We start from the raw sequence: 22,836 nt of genomic DNA, 5'->3' as shown, positions 1-22,836 counted from the left end.
AAAATTTATTTTATTTTTATCTATGTAACTATACAAATTGTGCTACATGTGCTTATGCAGATGCCCAGAAAGGCCGGAAGAGGAAGTGGGATCCTCTGAAGCTGGGGTTACAAACAGATGTGAGCTTCCTTGGAGGAGTGGGAATGGTACCTGGCTCCTTTGCAAAGGCAGACACAGCTCTGATCTGCTCAACCATCTTTCCAGTTCCTGGGTTCCTGTCTGTAACTTAGCTAATCCCTCATCTTGACATTATGATCATCCAATATTTATATATATACAAACCTTAACAATAAATCTAAAGAAAGAAACGCATAGATCAAATGAACAAGCATTCTAAGTTGTTTCATGAAACTTCTCTCCAGAAAGCAATGTATATAACAATTTATTTTTTGCACTACAGGAAGAGAAATAAGAATAGTGATCTTACAAATTCCTCTTTGTGTGTGTGTGAGAGAGAGAATGTGTATATCGTTGAAACATAAGCAAGAACCACAGGTAACATTGCTGTATGCCACATTTTTAAACATGGGCATATCTTCACTCTTTGGGCTAACTGGCAGGCCAGAATGCTCCAGGGATCCACTGGCCTCCATTTCCCAGCACCTTGGTCACACATGTGGCATTTTATGTGGACACTGGGCATTCAAACTCAGGTCATCACGCTTACACAGTAAACACTTGGCCCACTTGGCCCACTGAACTATCTCCCAGCCACTTGTCTTCTTAAATTTCTGACTAAATGCACCATGATTAAAGGGGCAGGGCATAGCTGATGATTTAATAGAAGGGAGAATATCTCATTATAGTATTTTCAAGACATGGGGGTCTCGTTATTTTATCAAGACTGGACCTGTCTTGGTCATTTGGGTTCAAATAACTGCCTCACTTCAGTCTCAGAGTAGCTGAGGCTATAAGGGTTCACCATCATGCTGAATTCAATTTATTAACTTATCTGATTGGGAACTTATTTTAAAGTTAAATGTTCTGTACATTCCATTGATAGTTTTTTTTTTTTTTTTTTTTTTTTTTTAGGTGAAAGGGGCTGCCTACTGACTTCTGTAGCAGAGTCTACTATGTGCCCTGATAAACAGTCTCTCCTACTTCTTAGTAATAGAATCTAGAGACAACTTTTGGCCCCCTTGAAATGACAGTTTACATTGCTTTTTGCAATTAAATGTATCAACTTTGGGCTAATGAACAGGAAGGAAAAGTAATGTTTTTCTTGTAAATAATATCCTAAAAGGAGGGTGTGTCCTCTCCATCATTCTGATATGTAGACTGCAAATGTCTACAAGTAGAGTGCAGGCAGCCATTTTGAATCTCGAAGATATGGAGTACATTCTAGGAATAGAAGAGCAGACAATCAGAAGGCACCTGGGTGCCTGAGAACTTGGCAAAAGAATCCCTCCAGATAATTGATGTCCAAATTTCTGAATGAAAGTTTGCATTTTAAGCTATAATTTGGTTGCTGTTTAAAAGGTACATTGTTTTATTTTCTTTCAATTTAGTCTCTAAAAACTTCATACATCACATATGGGAGAATTTAATATTGACTGATATAAGAAGTTTCTATATCTTTCTACTCTTACTGGTTTGCAAGTACTCTTCTAATTAAGCATATTTATTTATACCTAATTAGGTATGTTTTACATTTTGTCATTTGCTTTTTAATTTTGTTTATAGAATGTAACATAAAAATAATGTTATCCCCAAATCTAATCACTACATAAATTCTATTATATAGTCAGAATAAAATCAGATACCATAGTTAGCTTAGAAATGCTTACAAGCAAGCCTTTTGTCCCATCCATCACTGAATAGCACTGAGAGCCAAGTCTCTTCCTGACAGGAGCCATCATCCAGAAGAAAAGGAGGCATGCTCTGAGGACTTGAGAAATCATTCACTCTTTGTCAAAGCACAGACTACTCTATCTGCCATGTCCCCAGAGGTATCACAGGAGCTTGATGGACACTGAATAGTGACCTCTGACTGCCACCTCCAGACATATTTTACAGGCACTAACTGTTCTAGTCATTGGAATTCTACCAAAGATCCTATTAGGGCTTTCCATACACACAGGTAAGAGATGGAAAGTTGCAATAGCCATAGCCTACCAGGTCATATGCAGCCAGCATCTTCTTCTGTACATCCGGCATTGCACCCAGAGGCTCCAAGTAAGGGAAGCTGTCCTTCATCACAAGAGTCACAGAAGGAGCATTGTCGCTGGTGATGAGACGAGAGGACAGGGTTAACAGGCACTGCTTCAGACTGGCGATCGGAGGGAGTCCACACAGCTCCTTAACAGACACTATGGCGTTCTACGAGGAGAAAACAGAGTCACATGTCTGACCACATGACGCTGCACCTCAATTTACACAAATAAATTCAGCCAATCACACCCTTAGAGACGTGTAACAAAGAGCAGTCTGGAACACAGCCAGCCCAAACTGCTATGACATGAAGAGGTAACACGGACAGTTGACTCACAGCCTGGACCATTGGTGTTAGTGTTTACCAATGGCCACAGTTGTCTATCAGAAACAAAGGAGACTATGACGAGGCTGCTCAGTGCTTTTCAAACATAGCAACTGAATCCACAAACACCCTAGCAGTGTCCAGATAGGAATGCTTCATTCGAATTCAGAAAAACACCATGCCATGGTATTAGATGCCATCTCTCTTAGCATCTCAAGGCTGTGGGCTATTATCTCTCACCAGCTTCCAACTGATTGACCAGCAAAGTTGCCTTGCCACTCCATCAGAAATGCCCCTTGTGCAAAGAAAGTGCATTGTATGGGTATCTTATCCATTGGTGTTACAATCTTTGACAAAATAGTGGTACTATAAAATTATGAGAATATCTCTTACATTCAAAGAGACTTGAACTTTTTCTGGGACAGGGTCAGCATTACTAACACACCTTGAGGTCATTTAAAACTGATATCCTCCTGTGTACCCTGCTTCTAAGAAAGCAACGTAACAACAAATATTACTTGTTGTGGATTTCCCATATAATTCACTTTTACACCTAAACTAATTCATAGCTTAATCTGAAATTGTCTTCTCTTCCATGCACCCAAGAGTAATCCATGTATGTAGGTATGTTATGGTAATAAATGCTGCAAAGAGCAAACGGGCTGAAAGAAATCTTATAAAATGAAAATCAGCCATAAATGCTGAAGACAACCTATGGACATTTCTTGGTAGTCTTTGTTTGTTTGCTATCTGGGTCAGTTAGGGTCAGATGGAGCCAGTGACTTAGTCCCTTGTGAAACTCTATCAAAGGTTTCTGTTAAGTGTCCCACCATGCTTTCCATGCCATTCAGTTAACACACAGCAAAAGCTCTTTGTTAGGGACACAGAGAGACAGACATCCACAGGGGCATACAAACACAGGCAGAAAGAGATTCAAAAGATAGACAGGCTAAGAGTGAAGCTCATATGACAGAATGACAGAAGACAAAGGGAGGAAGAATTTGATAATTCAAATCTGGGCTCACTCTTGGTTACATTACACCATAGAAAGTGCTTTATAATTTCTTTTCCTTAATGAGACAGTGACACATTTTGGGTACTCTGAAGCTATTATTAATGTGCTCAAACTGATGTTAAGGTAATAACTTGGAATAGAAATTATAGCTGTTTTACATTTATTAATAATGAACATCAACCAACCATCTGAATGTCTCATGAATTTATTAATTACCATGGTATTGTTTTTTTTTTTTTTTTTTTTTTTTTTACAGATTACCCTCTAAATAACCCTTTACCAAAACTACTTTGTTAGGAAATCATGAATTATTAACATTACCTGCAAAAGTAGTGTGCATACATGTGTGCATGTATGTTTCTATGTGTGGGCACACATGTATGCAGGTGCATGTGTGGGGCATGCATGCAGGAACTGGGGTGTCTTCTCAGACCACTCTTTATGTATTGAGGCAGGGTCTCTCGCTGGATCCAGAAACCCTGGGTTTAGGTAGCCCAGCTCACCATCCTACTCCAGTGATCCCATCTTGTTCTTTTGCATGCTCTGTGATTACAGGTTTGCCACATGCACCCACGTTCTAAATGGGTTCTAGGGATCTAAACTCCAGGCCTGTTGCCTGTGCAACAAATGGTCTTCTGGCTGTGACACCACCCCAGCCAAATACTCTTCTTAAGATGTTTCTACAAATATAAGTTAAAGGCTGTTTTTCAAGAATTACACAGTAACACATAGGTTTGACTTCTAATTCAGGGAGGTATAGAACTTGCGAAAGGCAATCTAGCATAGGGTTTTACAATAATGCCAAATACGTGTAAGAAAAGATTACATAGAATAAAACAGCATATTTGGAGCCTATCTTTAACAAAGTAGTTAAGAAACCCACCTTGAATCAAATACATATTTATTCTAAGTACAGGTACTCATGTGTGAGTTTCACATTGTACTATTTCCCTCCATTTGGGCTATTTGAGAAACTTCTCTGTGAGTTAATATTAAGTCACAGCTCAGTGGTTCTGCTTCACATGAATTATAGTGGATTTTGGCATTAGTCACTCTTCGGTTTAAAGTCTAACTTTGTTGTTTATTAACTTCAAGATTTGATAAATAATGCCTTCTAATGTGTCTCCTTTCCTGATTGCAAAGCTTCTGGGTGGGTTAGTATCATAAGAATGTTAGTTAAAGGAAGAAAATCTTAATGATTTTTACTTTGTAACATAAGATCTTAGTGAATACTTGCCTGTTCGTGTCTTTAAAATACTTTCCTTAATTAACTATATTAAGTAATGTGAAAAAGAAGTCTGCAACCATCTCTGATCGTGCATCATAAAAAAGGAAAGGGCACACTGGGTTTCTCCATGTCAGCACTGGACAATTACTATATGCTCCCACTCAGTTCTTACAACAGTCCTGTGGTGTAGGTGTCATGGTCCTGCTTTATGCAGAAAATCTGATGATGATAAGACATCTGTTCAGGACCACATGGGGACAGATTTACACCAGGATCTACATTCTTTCAATTAAGTTACCTTTCTAGGAAAAGGCTAACTGTATTTTTTTTTATAAATATTTAACTGCCGGCTTCTATGTGTTAAGCTGTGTTGTTGGTAATAATTTGTTAGTGCACATCTAAATAACTAAAAATGTAGTGGGCATGGCTTTTATAACATAATTTCTAATTTTCTTCTATATTCATATCAGTAACTATTTTACATATATTGCTTTCAAATAGCATACATATGTCTGGGTAAGTATTTTAAATACTAACCACATGAGGGTATGTCCACAGGTGTATGTCAGATGGGTAAGGATGTCCCACACAGGTACCAGCGCAGAATGCAGAATCTTCTGATCTGTATCACTCTCCACCCTCTCCTTTGAGACAGGGTTTCTCACTGAACCTCGTGCTAGACTGTTGGCCAGCAAGCCCCAGACACCTTCCTGTCTCTGCACCACACTCAGCAGGAAGTTACAAGTACATTCAGCCACACACAACTTTTTATATGGGTGCTGGAGGTTTGAACCTAGGTCCTCATGCTTGCTTAGCAAGTGCTCCTACTCAACTGAGCCATGTCCCCAGGCCCTACTTACATATTTTATATTTTACCTTTTCCACACTGTTCATGTACATATTCCTGTCAATCAATTATTACATGCTAAACATATTGAAAAGATACTCAGCAATTTGTTATATTGCTGACCCACTAAATAGCCAAACTCAGCCTTGCATTCACAGTTAGAAACCACCTGCTTGACAGGGAGGAGTGATGAGCAAAGGGATCAAGGCAAGGCTAGAGAAACCCAAAGAAGCTGCTGACCTGAACAAGGGGGAGCTCATAAACTCCAGTCTAATAGCTGGGAAGCCAGCATAGGACCAACCCAGGTTTCCAGAATGTGGTGTTAGTATGGGGCCTTTGGTAGCGGATCAGTATTTATCCCTAGTGTATATGAATGGACTTTGGGAGCCCATTCCACATAGAGGGATACTCCCTCAGCCTAGACACCTGGGGGAGGGCCTGGGCCCTGCTCCAAATGATATGACAGACTTTAAAAACTCTCCATGAGAGGTGTCATCCTCCCTGGGGAACAGAAAGGGGATGGGATAGGGGCTGGTGGGGGAAATGGGAGGACAGGAGGGTGCAGGAACTAGACTGATATGTAAAACAAGCTTGTTTCAAATTTAAATTAAAAATTATATATAAAAAAGAAACCACTTGCTTTATCACAGGTGACAGGACACATAATTCAGTGGTGCATGTATAAGCACAGTATTTCTGAACATTTGCAAACCAACTATTAGCAAACCACAATAGTCACTAGTTTAAATGGGTGTGAATACCAGAGGCAATGGGGGAAGATGGGGCTGTTTTCCTACCTGCATGTTTTCTCTCATGTCTATGGCTTCTCGCAAGGGATGAACTGCTATTTTGAAGATATCATCTATGGTTTTAAGACCGATATTCCTGAGCATAGTATATTCTCGAACTTTCTTCCCCATTCTGGCAGAAAGGCTGCGCTTCTGGGCTTTTCCTCCTCCACTTCGATTAGTTATTGCTATGTGGACAAAAAGGGTCACGTGCTCCATGATATCCCCAACAAAGGAGCGCAGGGGAACATGCCGGTAACCAGGCTGCAGACATTCAAATGGTATTGTGTATTGCCCTATAAACTCATCCCCGATGTAGTCATCATCCAAAACAACAAAACGGACCATGGTCAGCTCAGGAAGGTTGACTTGAAACTCAAAAGTTTCATCAAAAATGGGATTATCGCTGTTCTGTTGTACAGTTTTAGTTCTTTGCTCAGCACAATCAGCTGGAATTCCATGAATCTCTACACAAACATAGGGGTCTATGACATCCCCTTTGGCACAAGCTCCCTTGGGCTTTGGGAAGTTCTGACCACTGATGATCTTAATGTGGAGGACCAAGGGAGACACTCCAGGCACAATGCCCTTTGTATTTGCACTGAAGTACGAAACTTCATCTCGCATGATAGATGGCCTCAGAACATAGCCACACCCTCCATTTTGAAGAAACCAGCCAGTGTGGAGGTCCATCATTGGACCCGGAGTTTGAAAATTCATTGCAACAATCTGACAGCCACAATTCCAGAAATCCTGTGGGTTCAAATTACTGGAATCTATCCTCATGGCACTGGGGTAGATCCTTGATAAGAACTTCTTGTTGTAATTCACAAAATCTTCTGGGTATTCATTTGCAATTCGGCTGGCCTCTGTTTCACTAAATGAACAAATTTCCCAGTAATTCTGGGTTTTCATAGACAGTTCAAAATCCCTGTACTGGACAGACTTACAGATGGATACCAAATCAGAGAGCTCCCGGCAGAGCCAAATATGTTTCTGCTCACCATTATAATCCCCCGACATCCGCCGGGACATTTCAGCCTCTTCATCCTCATCAGTCACTTCTCCTTCCAACAGATCTGACTCTGGAGGCAATTTCTTTCCTTTCACAATGATCATATTTTTTAGTTTTTCAGGTGATGGGAGGTAGGATTCCGATGACAAAGGTGCTTCTGTATAGAGTTTATTGCCGAATACTTTTTTCATCTGCTGGGCCATGACTTTCTGCTGCGGCAGAGAACAGTGATTCCCCAAGCAGAGAATGAGTGGGTACTCTGAGGCAACAAAGGCGAACTTATTAATTACCTCTAGAACACTGCGAAAGGAAAGGTGCATGGCCATGTTGTTTCTATTGCAAAGGATGGGCTCATTGTCTGAACCATCACTCACATCAAGCTCAATGCTTCGGCAGCCCATTTTCAAAGCCCTCACATACCCATTGATATCCGCTGGACCCCTGAACTGATCCTCTATCAGGTAGGTATTATGGGATGCATTGATGTAGTAATGTGATAAGGGTTGGGTCATATCTTGGGCAACCTTCTTTTGCTCTGGATCAAAAATGTCACATTCTAGAGATAATAAATACTGGGTAAAACCATCAATAGCAAGAAACCCTTTCTGACGGCCTTCTTCAGAAAGTTCATATCTCCTAATGATATCCAAGCACATATCCTCAGTGATATGGGTGACCCCTTGCTCAGCTTCTAGAAAAAGCATGAGGTCATCAGCATCTAGATACTCTTTGTTCTTAGATATCTGTACAAGTAAGAAATATACTTCTGGCCTGGTGCAAAGTTCACAAAAAGCTTCACAAAATTCCTCCTCTGTCACCCGAGTGGTTAGCTTTTCTTTGCTCTTCTGGATTTCTTTAAACTTTAACCTGATCTTAGATTCCTTCAGAGTAGGGTTGAGTTGTTTTATTAACTCCACGGAAGTGTCTTCTAACATTATCCCATTCCCATCAACATCGGCAGCTTCAAACACCGATTTCAGCCACATGAACCGTGGTGTGTTCTGGTTCCCCTCCATAAAGTCAAGTGGTTGCTTACTGCGCGAGACCAGGTACCGTAACCCTGACACCCAGATGTTTGCTACATCTGCCGAATTGGCAACTAGGTCCAGGGGCTCATAATTTTCCCCATGGAGTATAGAGAAGGCACAGTCTTCACAGATCTGGTCAGCAAGGCCGTTGTTTCTGAATGTCTCTGTGTTCTTCCCCAGTCTGATCTCCTTGATGGCAGAAATGTCCAGCTTGGCTTTTTCCAGGTCTTTCTTGGAAGGTTCCCAGCGTAGAGCCTGGAGGTCTGTGTCTAGGGTGAAAAATCGGTTGTAGATGCGGGAGTTTGGCCGCACTTTCTTCAGCTCACAGCCAGCCTGCATGAAGCTGATGCAGTCATGGGCACTGCTAATCTTCTTCTCTGAAGGCATGCTGCTGAAGGACACTGTCTTCTTTCTTCCACCACATTTTTGGTTTGAAGGATCCTAGAAAACAGTCAGAAAAGAATGATCAATCTCTTTAAGAAAACACAAATTCAGTAACAGGGACTTCTCAAACTCTGTATAGATTGTCTGATTATCCAAACAGAAGCTAGCCTGAAATTTACCTTTGCACTGTTGTAGAAGATAGATTACTGAGAGAATTAATATCATTGGGTTCCAAGGGTAAACCTTGTTTACAAATGCTCCAAATTAATATAAATACTAAGAACAAAACGCAGCTTCAGCTCATCTGAAGCCATGCTATTTTCAGATTTTTTTTCCAGAATCAAGTCATTTATTGTCATGTATAACCCCATTGTAATTCATTTAAAAGGCACCACATCTGCTTTGCTTACCACTTCTCACTTGGCTAGCTTCTCAAAGAGTTGGGATTTAGCCCCAGGGAAAGCCTTGTTCCAACTCTGGGAACTAGTTCATCCTGAAGTCACCAGTGAGCCCTCTCCTCCCACACAAGCTCACCTGCTATGTACACTTTCTTAAGAACCTCTACCAACAGCATCTGCCAGGCTGTGTTCAGCATGTGTCATAAGGCTCTTCCCTTCTCACTTATCATCCCTCCTAAACTGCAGGTCCTTTATGTCCTCTAGATGCTCATAATTGCAAGATGATGGATTTCATTTTTGTCTTGGACTGTCTACTATACCTGTTGCTGCCAAACTCACTTACACTAAGCATCTGACCCCTTCCACTTAAACCTGGATGATTCTTCATTTTAATGAAGTTTAATAAAGTTCCCAGCTACATTACTCATTCAGACTATTCTCCCAGGAATATGTTTCTAAAATGCATATTTAATGTGCTTAGAGCACTAGATCTCATAAGCACACCAGCGCAGTATGAGTATAGGAGTATGAATTCTTCAAAGGACATTGTCCTCAAGGCAAAATATGTAGTCCTTAAGTTTTCTTTATTCAACTCATATATCATATATATATATATATATATATATATATATATATATATATATAATCTGTTATGTTACTTAACCTCTCTAGATTTTAAATTCTGTTCTCAAATAAGATTCAAATGCATAATGCTTATATTAATATTCAGTGTTATCATGATACTCAAAAGAGAAAAAACACTCATGATCATTTGGTTTGTAAATGGTAAGCCCTTATAAAGATTATCTTCTGGAGATTATATTTCTTTATCCACTGTGCCTGTTGGGCCATCCACAGGAATATTTGGAGTCAACAAGAAGTTAACTCACACTTTACTCCTCAGTGTTACAGTGAAACCTTCAACATTAAGTTGAAAATATTTTGAGACATGCTAGTGCTATCACCACTTTCAGCACTGAAAAGTATAACCAACCCAATCTGGACTGCCTCATTGCTGGCACCTTCTAAAACAGGGTAGAACCTACCGCTGGGGCAATAGCATTATCTAATCAATCCAGCCCTTAACAGCCTGTCAATCTTGTATTCTATAACACAGAGTGATTTATTATTTAATTGGCTAAAACTCTGCAGGCAAATAAATTTTCCCTTAGTTATGGCATGCCAGTGGGATGATTCATTGACTCAACTACATATCAGATCTTCAAGTGACACAGATATAAATTAACCAATTTGGGTCACAGAATACTGCCCCATGGTTCTGTGGCATTTGAAAACTTGGCTCCTGCTTTCCCAGAAAGTTGCTATTTTTAATTATCCCATAGTGGTCAATTTCCTCCATTCTTAAGTTAAAAAAAAAAATAAATCTTCAGCTGTTTCAACACAAACACTCCACTAGAACACATTTAAAATCATCACAGCCCACATGCTCAGAAATATCAGATGTTTGCGTATATTTTTCTAGCCCATAAAAGCAGAAGCCTAATTACACTGCTAAATGAGACTAATCTACCAAGTAAAATAAAGTAAGAAACCAAATTGTGTGGGTAAATTAGACTGCTCTTCAGCTTTCAAGCTAACCATTTGACTAGTCTTTTAGACTAATGAGAGCTTTGCATTAAATATATTTTATATGAGATCGTATTCCAGATATAATTGTTGACAGAGGAGTCATAGAACCTGCAACAATTCCTAGGAAACTGGAAATGGGGAATCAGTGTTCCTCGAAGTGCAAATTTGGTTCTTCAATCCTGTGTGTGCAATTGCAGTAACACTGTCCATGTTCTGACACTGCAGTCCTAGCTTGAGACACCACTTATCTATGAGAACAAGCTGCCATTGCAAGAATGGCTTTCTTATATAAGTCTCTCTTCTCTGTAATGATCGTTCCTGAAATCAAGTCTATGCCACTAGTAAAAGATTTCAAGTGAAGGCTGCTTCTGTCAAGCCTATAAAAGAATCCACCTGCTCCATAATGTCAGGTTTTTGGCTGGACTTGAAAATCATATGTTATTATAAAACATATCCCAAAGTGTCTTAAAATTTGGACCCTGAAAAAGATGTGATTCCCATGTTGTCATCTCATGAAAGATAAAATCCAATTATTATAAGTCCCCAAGTGAGCGAGAAACTGGCCATGCACGTGCAAACAAGTAATTAGTATGTCTACTGATGGCTAGAGCCAAGATTATTTATATTAAAATATGCTGGAAAAGATTCAGGATACTGATAATTGCTCTAGTTCTGCCATGGAGAAAGAAAATGTTTGGCCTTGGACAGCAATCCTCATACTGTTCCTGCAATGTTCTTGCTTGGGCAGGCAGGGAAAAAGAGTAGGGACATCATTTGATGTCTTGCTGGACAGGGAGACTCAAGTCTCTCTTGGAACAAATTGACTCCTATAGCCTCCTGGACAGTGCCCTACAACCCATACCTGTACTCACTACAACAATACAATTGCAGAATAAAGTGTTGGTTATGGGCCTTCCCTATTGATAAATCTCCAAAAAACTCTATATAATGAGCAGATCCTCTGCAGTTGTATGTGTATTGTGAAGTTCAGACCTTCCAGCACTTGGGCAGGTCCCAAGAAGAGCCAGGTTTGATCTCAGTTCAAGTGTGCCCTTTCCAGATTTCACAGGTGATGGAAAGGACTCCATCAGTCAGAACATGTATCTAAGAGATTCTGATAGAACAAGTAAATTTTAATCCTTCCCAAGCTAAATTTCTTTACTGTTAGGAAAGACTAAAGGCTGAATTCTACCAGGATAAAATATCACATTGTGATGCTGTTGTCTCCTAAGTCAAAAGTTGGCTTCAAAGTCCAAGGGGGACATAAGAGTCAGATAATGAACTCAATCTCTTCAATGCCCTGGGATTCTCATTGAAGTTTCCAGATGATCATTTTCTGTGAAGCAATCACATTTAAACAAGCTAACTGACAAAAAAACCAAATAGGCAAAATTGAGTTTCTCTGGTCCTTAAATGGCTCTAAGCATTGCTTCATGCTGTGCCTCTGTGGTCTTTGTAAATAATGCCAATAACTTATAAAGGTCTAACCATCAGCATCAGAAAAGCTTTTGTAGTTCTTGTAGTATGAGATAGTCAATTCTTTAGATAAAATAACGTGTTTATTTACCTAAAGCTTTATTCATAGTACATTCATATCATAAAGAAAGCTTCCATATAATCCTGTGCTATTAGCACTAATTTTAATCTAGAAATAATTTCAAAATGCTAGGGGGAAATAATGAGATTTTGCTATAATTGTTTTTCATTGTTTTTTTATCTATAGTAAGGAAAAGAAAACCCATCATAATTTAATTAAATGAGAATCCTACTAATACAACAATAAAAGAATTGCATGTCTTTAAACATATTTCATTAAACTAAGATTGGGAACAGGGCAGAAGGGAGCTTGCATAAGCTAAATTAATAAAACTGCTTCCGTAAATTCTTACTGACATTTACTCTCTTGTTTTCCATCTATTAATATGAGGCAACACAACAGGAAAATAACTTTTCTTCACCAGACACTGAGAAGACTCTATCTGTTGAAGCATGGCTTTAAATCTTGTTAATGAGAATATTTTTTCAGTAGAATAACATTAGAGAGAAGCTATTTTGACACAAGAGACAATATGGCATCAACCTGAGTTTTGATCCCTGGGACCCTCATGGTAAAAGGAGAGACCTGACTCCTTCAAGTTGTCCTCTGACCTTCACTTGTGTGCCATGGTACATGAGTCTCTCTCTCTCTCTCTCTCTCTCTCTCTCTCTCTCTCTCTCTCTCTCTGTCACACACACACACACACACAGAGAGAGATACACAGACACACACAGATAGATAAGTACAACAAAACTCTTTTTCAAGAAAGGTAAAAATAAAAAGTTTTCTCAGTGTAAGACGATTTGTAGGTTTCTAGGTTGAGTGGCAGGCAAATATAAATACTACCACATGAACTATGGAATACAGGGAGGTAATATAAAAGAAAAATGTTTACTTTGGGATAGTTCAGGTTTTAGATGACTGTGGATGCTCTAGATCTAGATATCCAGAGGACAGTTAGCTCCAGGGTCTCATCTTCAAGGAAGTTTCCAAGTTGGGAGTTATAGGCTGAAAAGATAAAATGCCCACAAACTAACAACAGGGAGAAATGGCCTAACCCACTAGAAGCTGAGCAAAGAAATGAGGAGGAGGAGAAAAGAGCAAGATGAAGAGGATGTAAGGGCCCTCACAGAAGCCAAGACCTAGAAAACATGCTGTAAAATTTACTTATGATAGTTCCCTGGAGTCAGCAGTTAATACATAGCAGCTAACGTTAACAAGAATGATTCCACTCAGAAGGGTAAAGATCAAACTGCAGCCATGAGAAATGCTGAGACCTCAGATATGAGGAGAGAAAACCAGGCACCAAAGTTGACACCAATTATGGGAACAAAGACCAGGCAGGATGCTCGAGAATAATACAAAGGCTGGACTAGCCTCAAATGCGACTAGAGCAACAGGCAGAGACAGTATGATGAACATCTTGGTGTTCTCCACTCTCGTAGTGGTCACCCACTGGATTTCAATTCTCATGCACACATTTCCCTCATCTACCCAGATACACATCAATGTTAGGCAATCAAATAGTCAAGAGAAAACCTTAACTCTCCCATACAAGGCCCAACTCTTCACATAACTCTCCAAAGGGGAGGGAAGTGAGATCACCACCACACGCTTGCCTTCACATTTCATGGGTAGAGAGGTTACAACTCTAGATTATACCACAAATTCCACATTAAAACTTACAAATTTATGTTTCCATTAAAACAAATTACTTAAAACAGAATTGCACACTGCTAACACACATGGGCTACTGTTAACAGCTTATGACCAACGCTGCATGCAGTGGAGATGAAGTCCAGATACCAGTATCAAGTAGCTAGAGTTTGGACCACAGTCCATGAACTGTGAATTTTCTCTGATGGCTCTGTAAGTCACATTACTAAACAGCTGAATACTAATTTATCATCATGACCCAACACACTCATTCTATGCTGTGTTCCCAGTCAACAGGAATTAAGGCAATGCTCAACACATGCATGCCCAGGTGCCCTTCTGAATTAACTTGCATGGCTGTGTTTAATCACACATTTCATTATTAAATGCAAGCCACTTGAGGTTTCTCTTCCCAGAAACATCACCAGAGACAGGAATGAATATAAATTATAATGTACAGTGCAGAGTTCTTTCTACAAATTAAAATACAGGTAGCTGATTACTATGACATTTCCACATCACCTCTTAAACGATTCTCACTTGGAAGCAAAACCAATTGATGTTCCCCAGGCAAATTAGTGTCTATCAGGTCTATTTCAGCCTGGTTTCTTGTGACTTTTGATGTGTTGGGGGAAGATGCCCCCTGCCATGCTCCACCGGAGTCATCAGATAACACTATTTGAATGGTTAACTCAAGCTCTTCTTCCATGGACTTCCATGGACCAGATATTGTTGTCCTACACAGATGACTCTGATTCTGTACACCTTGTGTTATGTCAAACCAAAGTCCTATTTTCACAAAGATTTCCCTCTGCATCTACCATGCTGTGTACTGTGCAGTGGATTTTTATATCATTTATTGTTTTTTAATTGTCCTCTATGGTGACTTGAATAGCAAAATCAGTTACACGCCATATTTTCCATGTTTTGAGATATTAAGTTTCTTTGTTCTCCCCTAGAGCATGATTCTGACAGATTAGGAAAGGTATTGGTTGAAATGTTTAAGAACAACAAAAAAAACAGAAAGAAACCAACATAAGGGAATCTGAAGAACAACCTTACAGGAGTCCAAAATAATAGTTGTGTGATCATTTAAAGAAGGATGCACTCTGATCTATGGCTAGAAAATGCAGTTTATTAAATAGCTGAAAACTCCTGTAGCATTTATTCACTAACACGGAGGAAAAGGGAAGTAGTAACCCTCCTTGAATTATCTCCAGAGATCTTCATTTCACTCACACATTTGAGAAACAAAATAAGTAAAATAAACCAAAACCCATCCAATTTTCATTGCCAGCACATAGAACTAAAGTCTGTCACTCTTGTTGGGATTTTTTAAAATTTTCTACTAAGAAAATTAAACTTCATGGACATGAGGGGATCTAGCCAGAGGAAAACAGGCAGATAATGGCTTTAGAAATTCCCCTTTCTAGACAACCAGTTTATTCCATTTTCCATTGATCCCTGCCATTTCTGTCTCCCCACCGCATCAGGACACAAAGCCTGCAGCTGTTTACTGTGAATCCTCGGTCACCAACTAACTGGCTTTCTATTCTCAGTTCACTTTCCCATCAAGTCCACAACATACATGCTCCTGTAACTGCCCTCCAAGGACTTGATTCCCACATCAGTCTCACTGCTTTCTTGCATCCTCCACTCTACACACAACTGTCAAGGGCACTTCTATATGGCATTTAGTCGATGTGACCTTTTCAGCAATCCAGCCGCTGATACACCAATGAGAACAAAAGCAGAGAAATGCCAAAGAAGGTCACCTGACCATTGTTCAACATCCTCTGAGGAACAGTTTGTATTTTGTAGCTATCAGTCCTACTCCTTCAGGATGGGGAGAGGTCTGCCTCACACTCAAATGTACTCCATTTAAAATTTATCAGGAGCCTGTATGACTCCCACCAGAGATGCCATGAACCAAGTGAGCTTGGAGGCTGAGATATGATTGTGCCCTTTCCTAAGAGACCCCTGCACTGCAGGACACAGGAATTCTGGCTGAGCTTGGCTGTTCCTTATGTGAGGATTAACTAGAGCTATCTTTATGGAAAATAGGATGTTGTTTTTCGTTCAAAGTCCATACTGATGGGTGTCTAAATGTGTACTTTGAATATGTACATACATTACAAATTTATTATCTTTCAATGAATCTCTGCAGAGATTAAGTATAAATTAGATAAAAATGTAAATTAAATCAATTAAATACAAATTAAAAAGAAATATAATACCACAGTCATTTTTCTAGATATAAGCTAGACTGCATGATGCCTTATTAGGGCCTTCATCAGATATCTATCTATTATTAGGTGCCCCTTAAAGTCTTTGCATAATTTTGCTTTTATTATTCTAACTAATATTGCACATTTGCTTCAAACACTTGGTTTGAAATTTAAAATACTAACAAGAATGGAACATTATGAAACAGAACTCATTTCACAAATGTTGCTGACAAGAGTTTCCTTTTATTTTTTATTTTTTTCATGTGCTAAACAGACACGTCACAAAATAGTATGGCCTTCATTGTGGCTATTCTATTGTTCTCAAATATGAAAAACAATCCTGTTTATATTAATGTCAGTCACTTTGAGATTTAGATATGTTCTCTAGTCACCTACCTTTGAATAAGGTATATTTAAAACTGAAAAGAGAATGGTCAGTATGTTCCGGAGCTATGGAATTACACCATGGGTCAGTAGCGCTTATTACTAGGGCTGAGTGTCAGAAACAGGCATAATAAAAGTAAGTAAAGCTATTGCACTTAGACTGGAAATAAGAAATATAATCAACTTGGCTTTAGAACACAAAGTTTTCATTAATAAGGTAGAGCCTGAAGAATAACCAACTTCCAGAAATTTGTGGCTTCCTATACAGCATTTGAGAAGAACGGGGTTCTGGGTTATATGCATCACTAATAAATTCCAATCAGAGAATAAAACATGTCACTATTAGCCTGTTGCTTTGAGGTAGAAATGGTGCTATGTGAGAATAAACACATGATTTTCATTTTAGAAAAAAGATACAGAATATTTTAAAACAAGGAGTTTACTTAAAAATGTTTTATATTTCTGACTTGAGACAAAGATATTCTATTTCAGTGATATGCAAACAAAATCTTATTCAAACTTAAAAAATAATGGAACAACCTGAACTCATATTTCTCTAGACTCATAGAAGTTCAGTTTACTCTAATAAATAAATGTGAATCTTTAAGTAGATCAGTTTTTTTATTTTACTTTTTTTTTCTCTCCCTCCCATCCTCTCATAGCCCCTCACCCCCTCCCATCCCATTTCCCATCCACTCCACAGGGAGGGTGAAGCCTTCCAGGAGGGATCATCAAAATCTGTCATTTGGAGCAGGGTCTAGGCCCTCCCTTCTGCCTCTAGGTTAAGGGAGTATCCCTCCATGGGGAATAAATAGACCAGTTTTTATAAAGTCTTTCGATGCAACATTTCTGATTTATTAACTCCTCAATAAAAATGTCTAGTTTTCTACACCATAGCTCTCTGAATCACGCAGAAAGTAGCATGCCAAGTCTCTTGACTCAAATACTATGTGTAAAACATAGTCTTAATTTTTTTTTAACCTACAATGAAAACAGAGTATATTTCATTGGCATTAGTTACTAACATGATACAAACTCTTTGGATCAAACAGTAAACTTGACTATCAAGATGAATCTGATTAAAGGTTTCAAGTTTGACACAAAGCTTCCGGGTTAAGATCGTCTCACATTTTAATCCTGATTGCATTACCTTTGATTAATTGAACTTGCACACCTGCCCATGGGCAGGGACCAGATGGCTGATCACATAGAGTGAGCATTCTCAATGAACCCTGCTTTCTCCCTCTCAGTGAAGGCACCACATTTAAAGCAGAAACAAATCCACTCCCTCAGTATAGAAAAATGTAAAAGGAAACTGTGTAATGATGGATTTTCATCAAGTTAAAAAAAAACATAGCAAAAACTGAGTGATAGAAGTTACTGAAATAATTAAGTTTCTTCTCCCCTTCTCCCTGAATTCCCTTGATTGGGAAAATGAATGAATTTTACTCAACAATATCTCCCATTTTTGTGTGACTTTGGGATGTGTTAAGGGGGAAAGAATGAGACACTGTCATAAAGAAAGCAGAGACCCCCATATAATAGATTAAACAGTTGGTAGATCTGTCTCGCTTGTGAGCAGAGTCACCTGTGTATTAAAACAGCAACAAATGCTCCATAAAGTCGGACTTATTCCAGGAATGTAAGTCATGGCAACAGTAAGAGATTCATTAATGTAATCCAATAAAGAGGTTAAAAGACTAGCTCCCACTTGACATTTACTAAAATACATCAGTTCCCAGAAAAACCCTCAGTAAACCTGAAAACGATGAAAACGTCCTTAATACAATCAAAAGAGTTTCAGACTTCTGAAGAAAACAACTGGTAAAGATTCAGACATATTCTCATTGCAGTAAAAATCAAAATAGGACACAGAAGGTGTCCTGTAAGGTCAGAAGTTTGAATTCTGAAACCAAAGCAGTGAGTAGGACCAAGAAATTAAGTGTAAAATCAGATGGGGTGGCACATGGGATTACGTGCATGTAATCCCAGGATGTGCAACACAGAGACAGGAAGATTAGGAATTCCAGGTCATCTCTGGTCATGTGGTGCATTGAGGTCAGCCTGTTCTGTATAAGACACCATCTTCAAGGTATCATACACACACACACACACACACACACACACACACACACACACACACACACACACACGAAAGAGAGAGACAGAGAGAGACAGAGAGGGACAGAGAGAAAGAAACAGAGAAACACATAGAGAGAATAAGTGGAATATAAAAGAGGAGACAGAGAATTATTAATAGTAAATAACAGATTTATCTAGAAAAATCTCAAAACATCAACTACAAAAGTAATGATGGGAAAATGTGCCATCCAGACAAATGAGTATTTGCCTTACATACCACCCTTTTAGGGGTAGAAGGACTGAGGGGAAGTCTATTCAAATCAACACCATATTCTAATAATGAGAGAAATGTATGTATTACAGGACATGGAATAATTTCTTTCAAATATAATTGAAAAGAAAGGTCTAAATAAATAGATATGTACAAATATTACTAGGGACATCATGGAAACCATAAAAAAAAAAAGAGATTAAGTTTGAGAATACGTGAAAAAAAAAGCTTAAAAGTGGGACCAGGTGTGCATTGTGAATATTGGATGTAGGTTCATAAATTGAAATTTGGTTATAAGCTAATTTTGAAAAAAAGAGAAAAAAAATCTCAAAAGCATTGAACTGTTAAAAACATGTTCAACATAAGTTACATACCTATGTACACATAATTATTTGTTCAAAAATATTTAAAACATGAGATGAAAGGGATAATATGATGTAACAATGTGCCATTAATGTCAAAATGAAGGAGACATAAGTGGTTGAGAGTTCGCTGCCACTTAAGAACTTATACACCCATCAGAGTAGGAACTGGCAAAGCAGATTATGGCTCATCAATGACAACACCGCATGCCTTTTTGATGATACATAGCATAGTTCCACAAACCTTGAGACACACACTGTGTGTGCATGTGTGTATCTGTGTGCGCTCATTATATTTATGTAAGACAAACCGAAAAGGATGCGGTCTAGTTTATAATGAGATTATCTCTGGATGATAGGAAGTAAAAGATGGAGTTCGTAGGAAGCTGCTTTTAAATTAGCATATATTATGAGGAAAATTAAAGATATTGTCATATTAAAGACAATTTTTAATGTTTTAATGTTAATCCTGTAATTTCCTCATCAATTATGAGAAGGATGAACTTTATAAAGATAATTAACTTTTCTGTCTAGAGATGTAATTTAAAACTTTCAAAGTTGACAAGTATTGTTATTAATTACACTGAATTTTTTTAATAAAATACTATTTCTTAAACATGAGACTTCTTTGGAATGACCAGTATACTCATGATAGACTATGGCAAAAACTCCCCAAAATGACAAAACTTTGATTTATAAACTAATTTTGAATCTTCTACATCAGGACTCTAGACTTCAGCTAGCCTTGGTGAAAAGACATCCAAAGCACAATTAATTTTTATAATATATCAACACAATTAGTCAGGTCAGTATTTAATCAATTAAAATGATTATGTGTTGCATCATTTCTCCTTAAGTCAAACTCTTTCTACCCCAGAGACTTGAGAGCAGATGTAAGTAGATAAACATTCCCAGCAGAGAAGATTAAACTGACATTTCCTCACTGATTGTTCAAATCTATTTAATTTCTATTAAATGCACTCCACTGATGATGAGATTCAAATCTGTTGTATTAAATTAGGACTTAAAAACATCTCAGAGAAATCAGACCCAGCACAAATTCCATGTGGACTAGAGGCTCTTTAATCTCCCCACATCCTAAAGACAAACTTTCAACCTTAAATCTCAAATGCAGAAGTCAGCCTTAGATGTTCTCCATCAGGTGGTTTCACCCTACCTCTTTATTTTCATATCTACATTTGCACCTGCAAGTTTCTCTACGCATACCATCCTCCTGAACACACATATACATGCAAACACACACAAACACACATGCCTACACGCACACATGCACACACCCCCAAGTCTTCCAAAAACAGCCTAGCATATCAAACATTTTCCTGGTATTCTAACCTGTGTTCCTTTATTTCTTTAATTATAGCCATACCTTCTCTTCTATAATAATTTCTGATCTAAACTCAATGTATCCCAATGTACCGCACAATCCTGTCCTTTCCTCTCACTTAAACCATTCTGTTACCAACTGTACTTCCCTCTACATTTACTGTGTGAAGCTGAGGGCACTCACCTAATGCAACCAATATTCTGCCTGGACTGTCACTTAAAATTGCAAATATTTTCCTCGGTCACTCTGGGGAATGATAAGGACTACTACAATATTAAGTCAGATGAAATATGTTTGTTTACCATCAAGACTGTCTCCTTAGAATTCAGTCAATGGAAAGAAATTTCAAAGGGCATCTGAGGCCTTCAGGTTCTCAGAGTTAGGCAGACAAGGTGCCATCCAGAGCCAGGGTGCACACCCTCTGAGACATCTATTATGGACTTGAGACTGCCAGCCCAAGGTCTCCAATCCAAGAGAAGCTAGAATATGAGTTCTCCTAATGTCAGAACATCTGTGGCAAGGAGATTCTCCATGTCACTGGGCTTTGTAAAGTGACAATAGCCAAGGGGTCTCCCCAGATCACAGGGCTCTGTGAAGGACAGCAGCCAAGGGGACTTCCTGGGTCACTGGGCTCTGTGGAGTGATAGCTACCAAGGGGACTCCCAGGGTCACAGGGCTCTGTGAAGGACAGTAGTCAAGCAAGTTTTGGAAATAGGTGATAACCATCAACCCACTGTGACTCACTGCCCTGGAGACAGGGTCCTAAGACCTGGATGCTCCCTCATGGACCCACTTCATGACAGGAAGGACCAAAAAGTCATTGAGACCTGTGGTCTTTCTTTAATGCTATCGTGTGGGGATGTGTTTCTCCAGAATGCACCTTTGCACTCGCCCCTCTCCTATTTTCTCCACCTCTCCTGAATGTCTCCTATCCACCATGCTGCTTTGCTTTCTCTTCTCCAGCTGAAGCGCAGGCAGTCAGCATGACAGGCCTTGGAGCTCTGGCAACAGCTCCCAGTTGGATGAAGTTGGATGAGTATAACAGTAAGGAGAGGAAAAAAGGAACTGCAATGAAATTGCTCTCACTTCTCATGCATATCAAAGCCAAATTTAGCTGAAACACTGTGCTTCTCGTACTTATTCTTAAGCATTGGTTCATTGAAAAAATAATACTGCCAGGTGGCTTGCTTTCTTGGCACCAAGGGAAGGTTACAAAGCTATATGAAGCCTACAATGGTTATGCTTGCTCATCTTACTGATTTTTGGAATAAGCATCACAACCATTATCAGTACAGTAAGTTAATCATGTCATAGGCATCATAGTCAATAGACCTTCTGCTTGGCAAAACACAGAGATATTTAATACCCAATCAGAGTTATAATTTTTACTATTGCTTTATAAGGTGTCAGTTTTACTACAAGTCTATGTGAGTGGCCATTTGTGGATGAGACTCAAGGGCAGAACATGTGAGAGGATGACATGACATTCTAATATATTCAGAAGTGCCCGCTACAAAGAGGGCTTCCCTCCAAAAGAGCATAGACATAAAGAACAATCTGCACATACCAAATTCTTCTCTGTACTTAATTGAAAAAATATCACAGGCAGTAAGGATCCCAAGCCATGCTGGGTCAATTAAATTAGACTTGTTTCAAAATAATGTTTCATCTTCTAGATCTCATTTAAATTATCAGTAAAAAGAATATTAAAGTCATTTATTACTATAGACCTGGGAGAGTGACAGGGAAATGGAGTGCTTAATGAAACCATTTATAATCTATAATCATTTTCCTAAACAGAATTCTCACTAAACACTTAACAATGAAAAAGTATAGTAATTTACAATTAGCTTGGAGACTAATCTCTAATTAATCTCTTAGAAAAACAGGCTTGACACCTCAACATAGTTAAATTCGATTAGCACTGCTATCAAGGAAGCTAGCAAAGAATTAAAACAGGGGTTCTTAATGAATTCACTACATTTACTTAGTTTCACATTGCCACTGGAGGTAGTTTCTTGACCAAGGGAAAGTGACAGCTCATCCTATCCATGAGAGTGACTGTGTCCATTATCACTTTAAGAACCTCCCAGCAAAATCATATCACATTTACAACTGAAAGACAAAGCAGTGAAGGCAGAAGTAGCTCACATTTCTAAGCAATTTTATACCTTCCCAAGTGCTTCTGTGTTTGTTTCCTTG

General features: G+C 38.8%; 1 protein-coding gene across 1 annotated transcript in view; it reads right to left on the bottom strand.

Annotated features, from left to right (window-relative positions):
• The window catches only part of Plcl1 (phospholipase C like 1 (inactive)), a 296,203-nt gene that overhangs the window by 46,963 nt on the left and 226,404 nt on the right, over window positions 1-22,836 (bottom strand). The window contains exons 2-3 of the mRNA XM_051190226.1: window positions 6,364-8,838; window positions 2,116-2,319 (exon numbers count right to left, since the gene is read on the bottom strand). Of these exons, the coding sequence (XP_051046183.1) occupies window positions 2,116-2,319; window positions 6,364-8,838 (2,679 nt within the window). The remainder of the gene's footprint in view (window positions 1-2,115; window positions 2,320-6,363; window positions 8,839-22,836) is intronic.

The sequence above is a fragment of the Phodopus roborovskii genome, unplaced genomic scaffold (genome assembly GCF_943737965.1).
Source record: "Phodopus roborovskii unplaced genomic scaffold, PHOROB, whole genome shotgun sequence".
Classification (NCBI taxonomy): domain Eukaryota; kingdom Metazoa; phylum Chordata; class Mammalia; order Rodentia; family Cricetidae; genus Phodopus; species Phodopus roborovskii.
The sequence above is the reverse complement of the archived record's forward strand: the minus strand, read 5'-3'. Positions and strand labels throughout refer to the sequence as shown.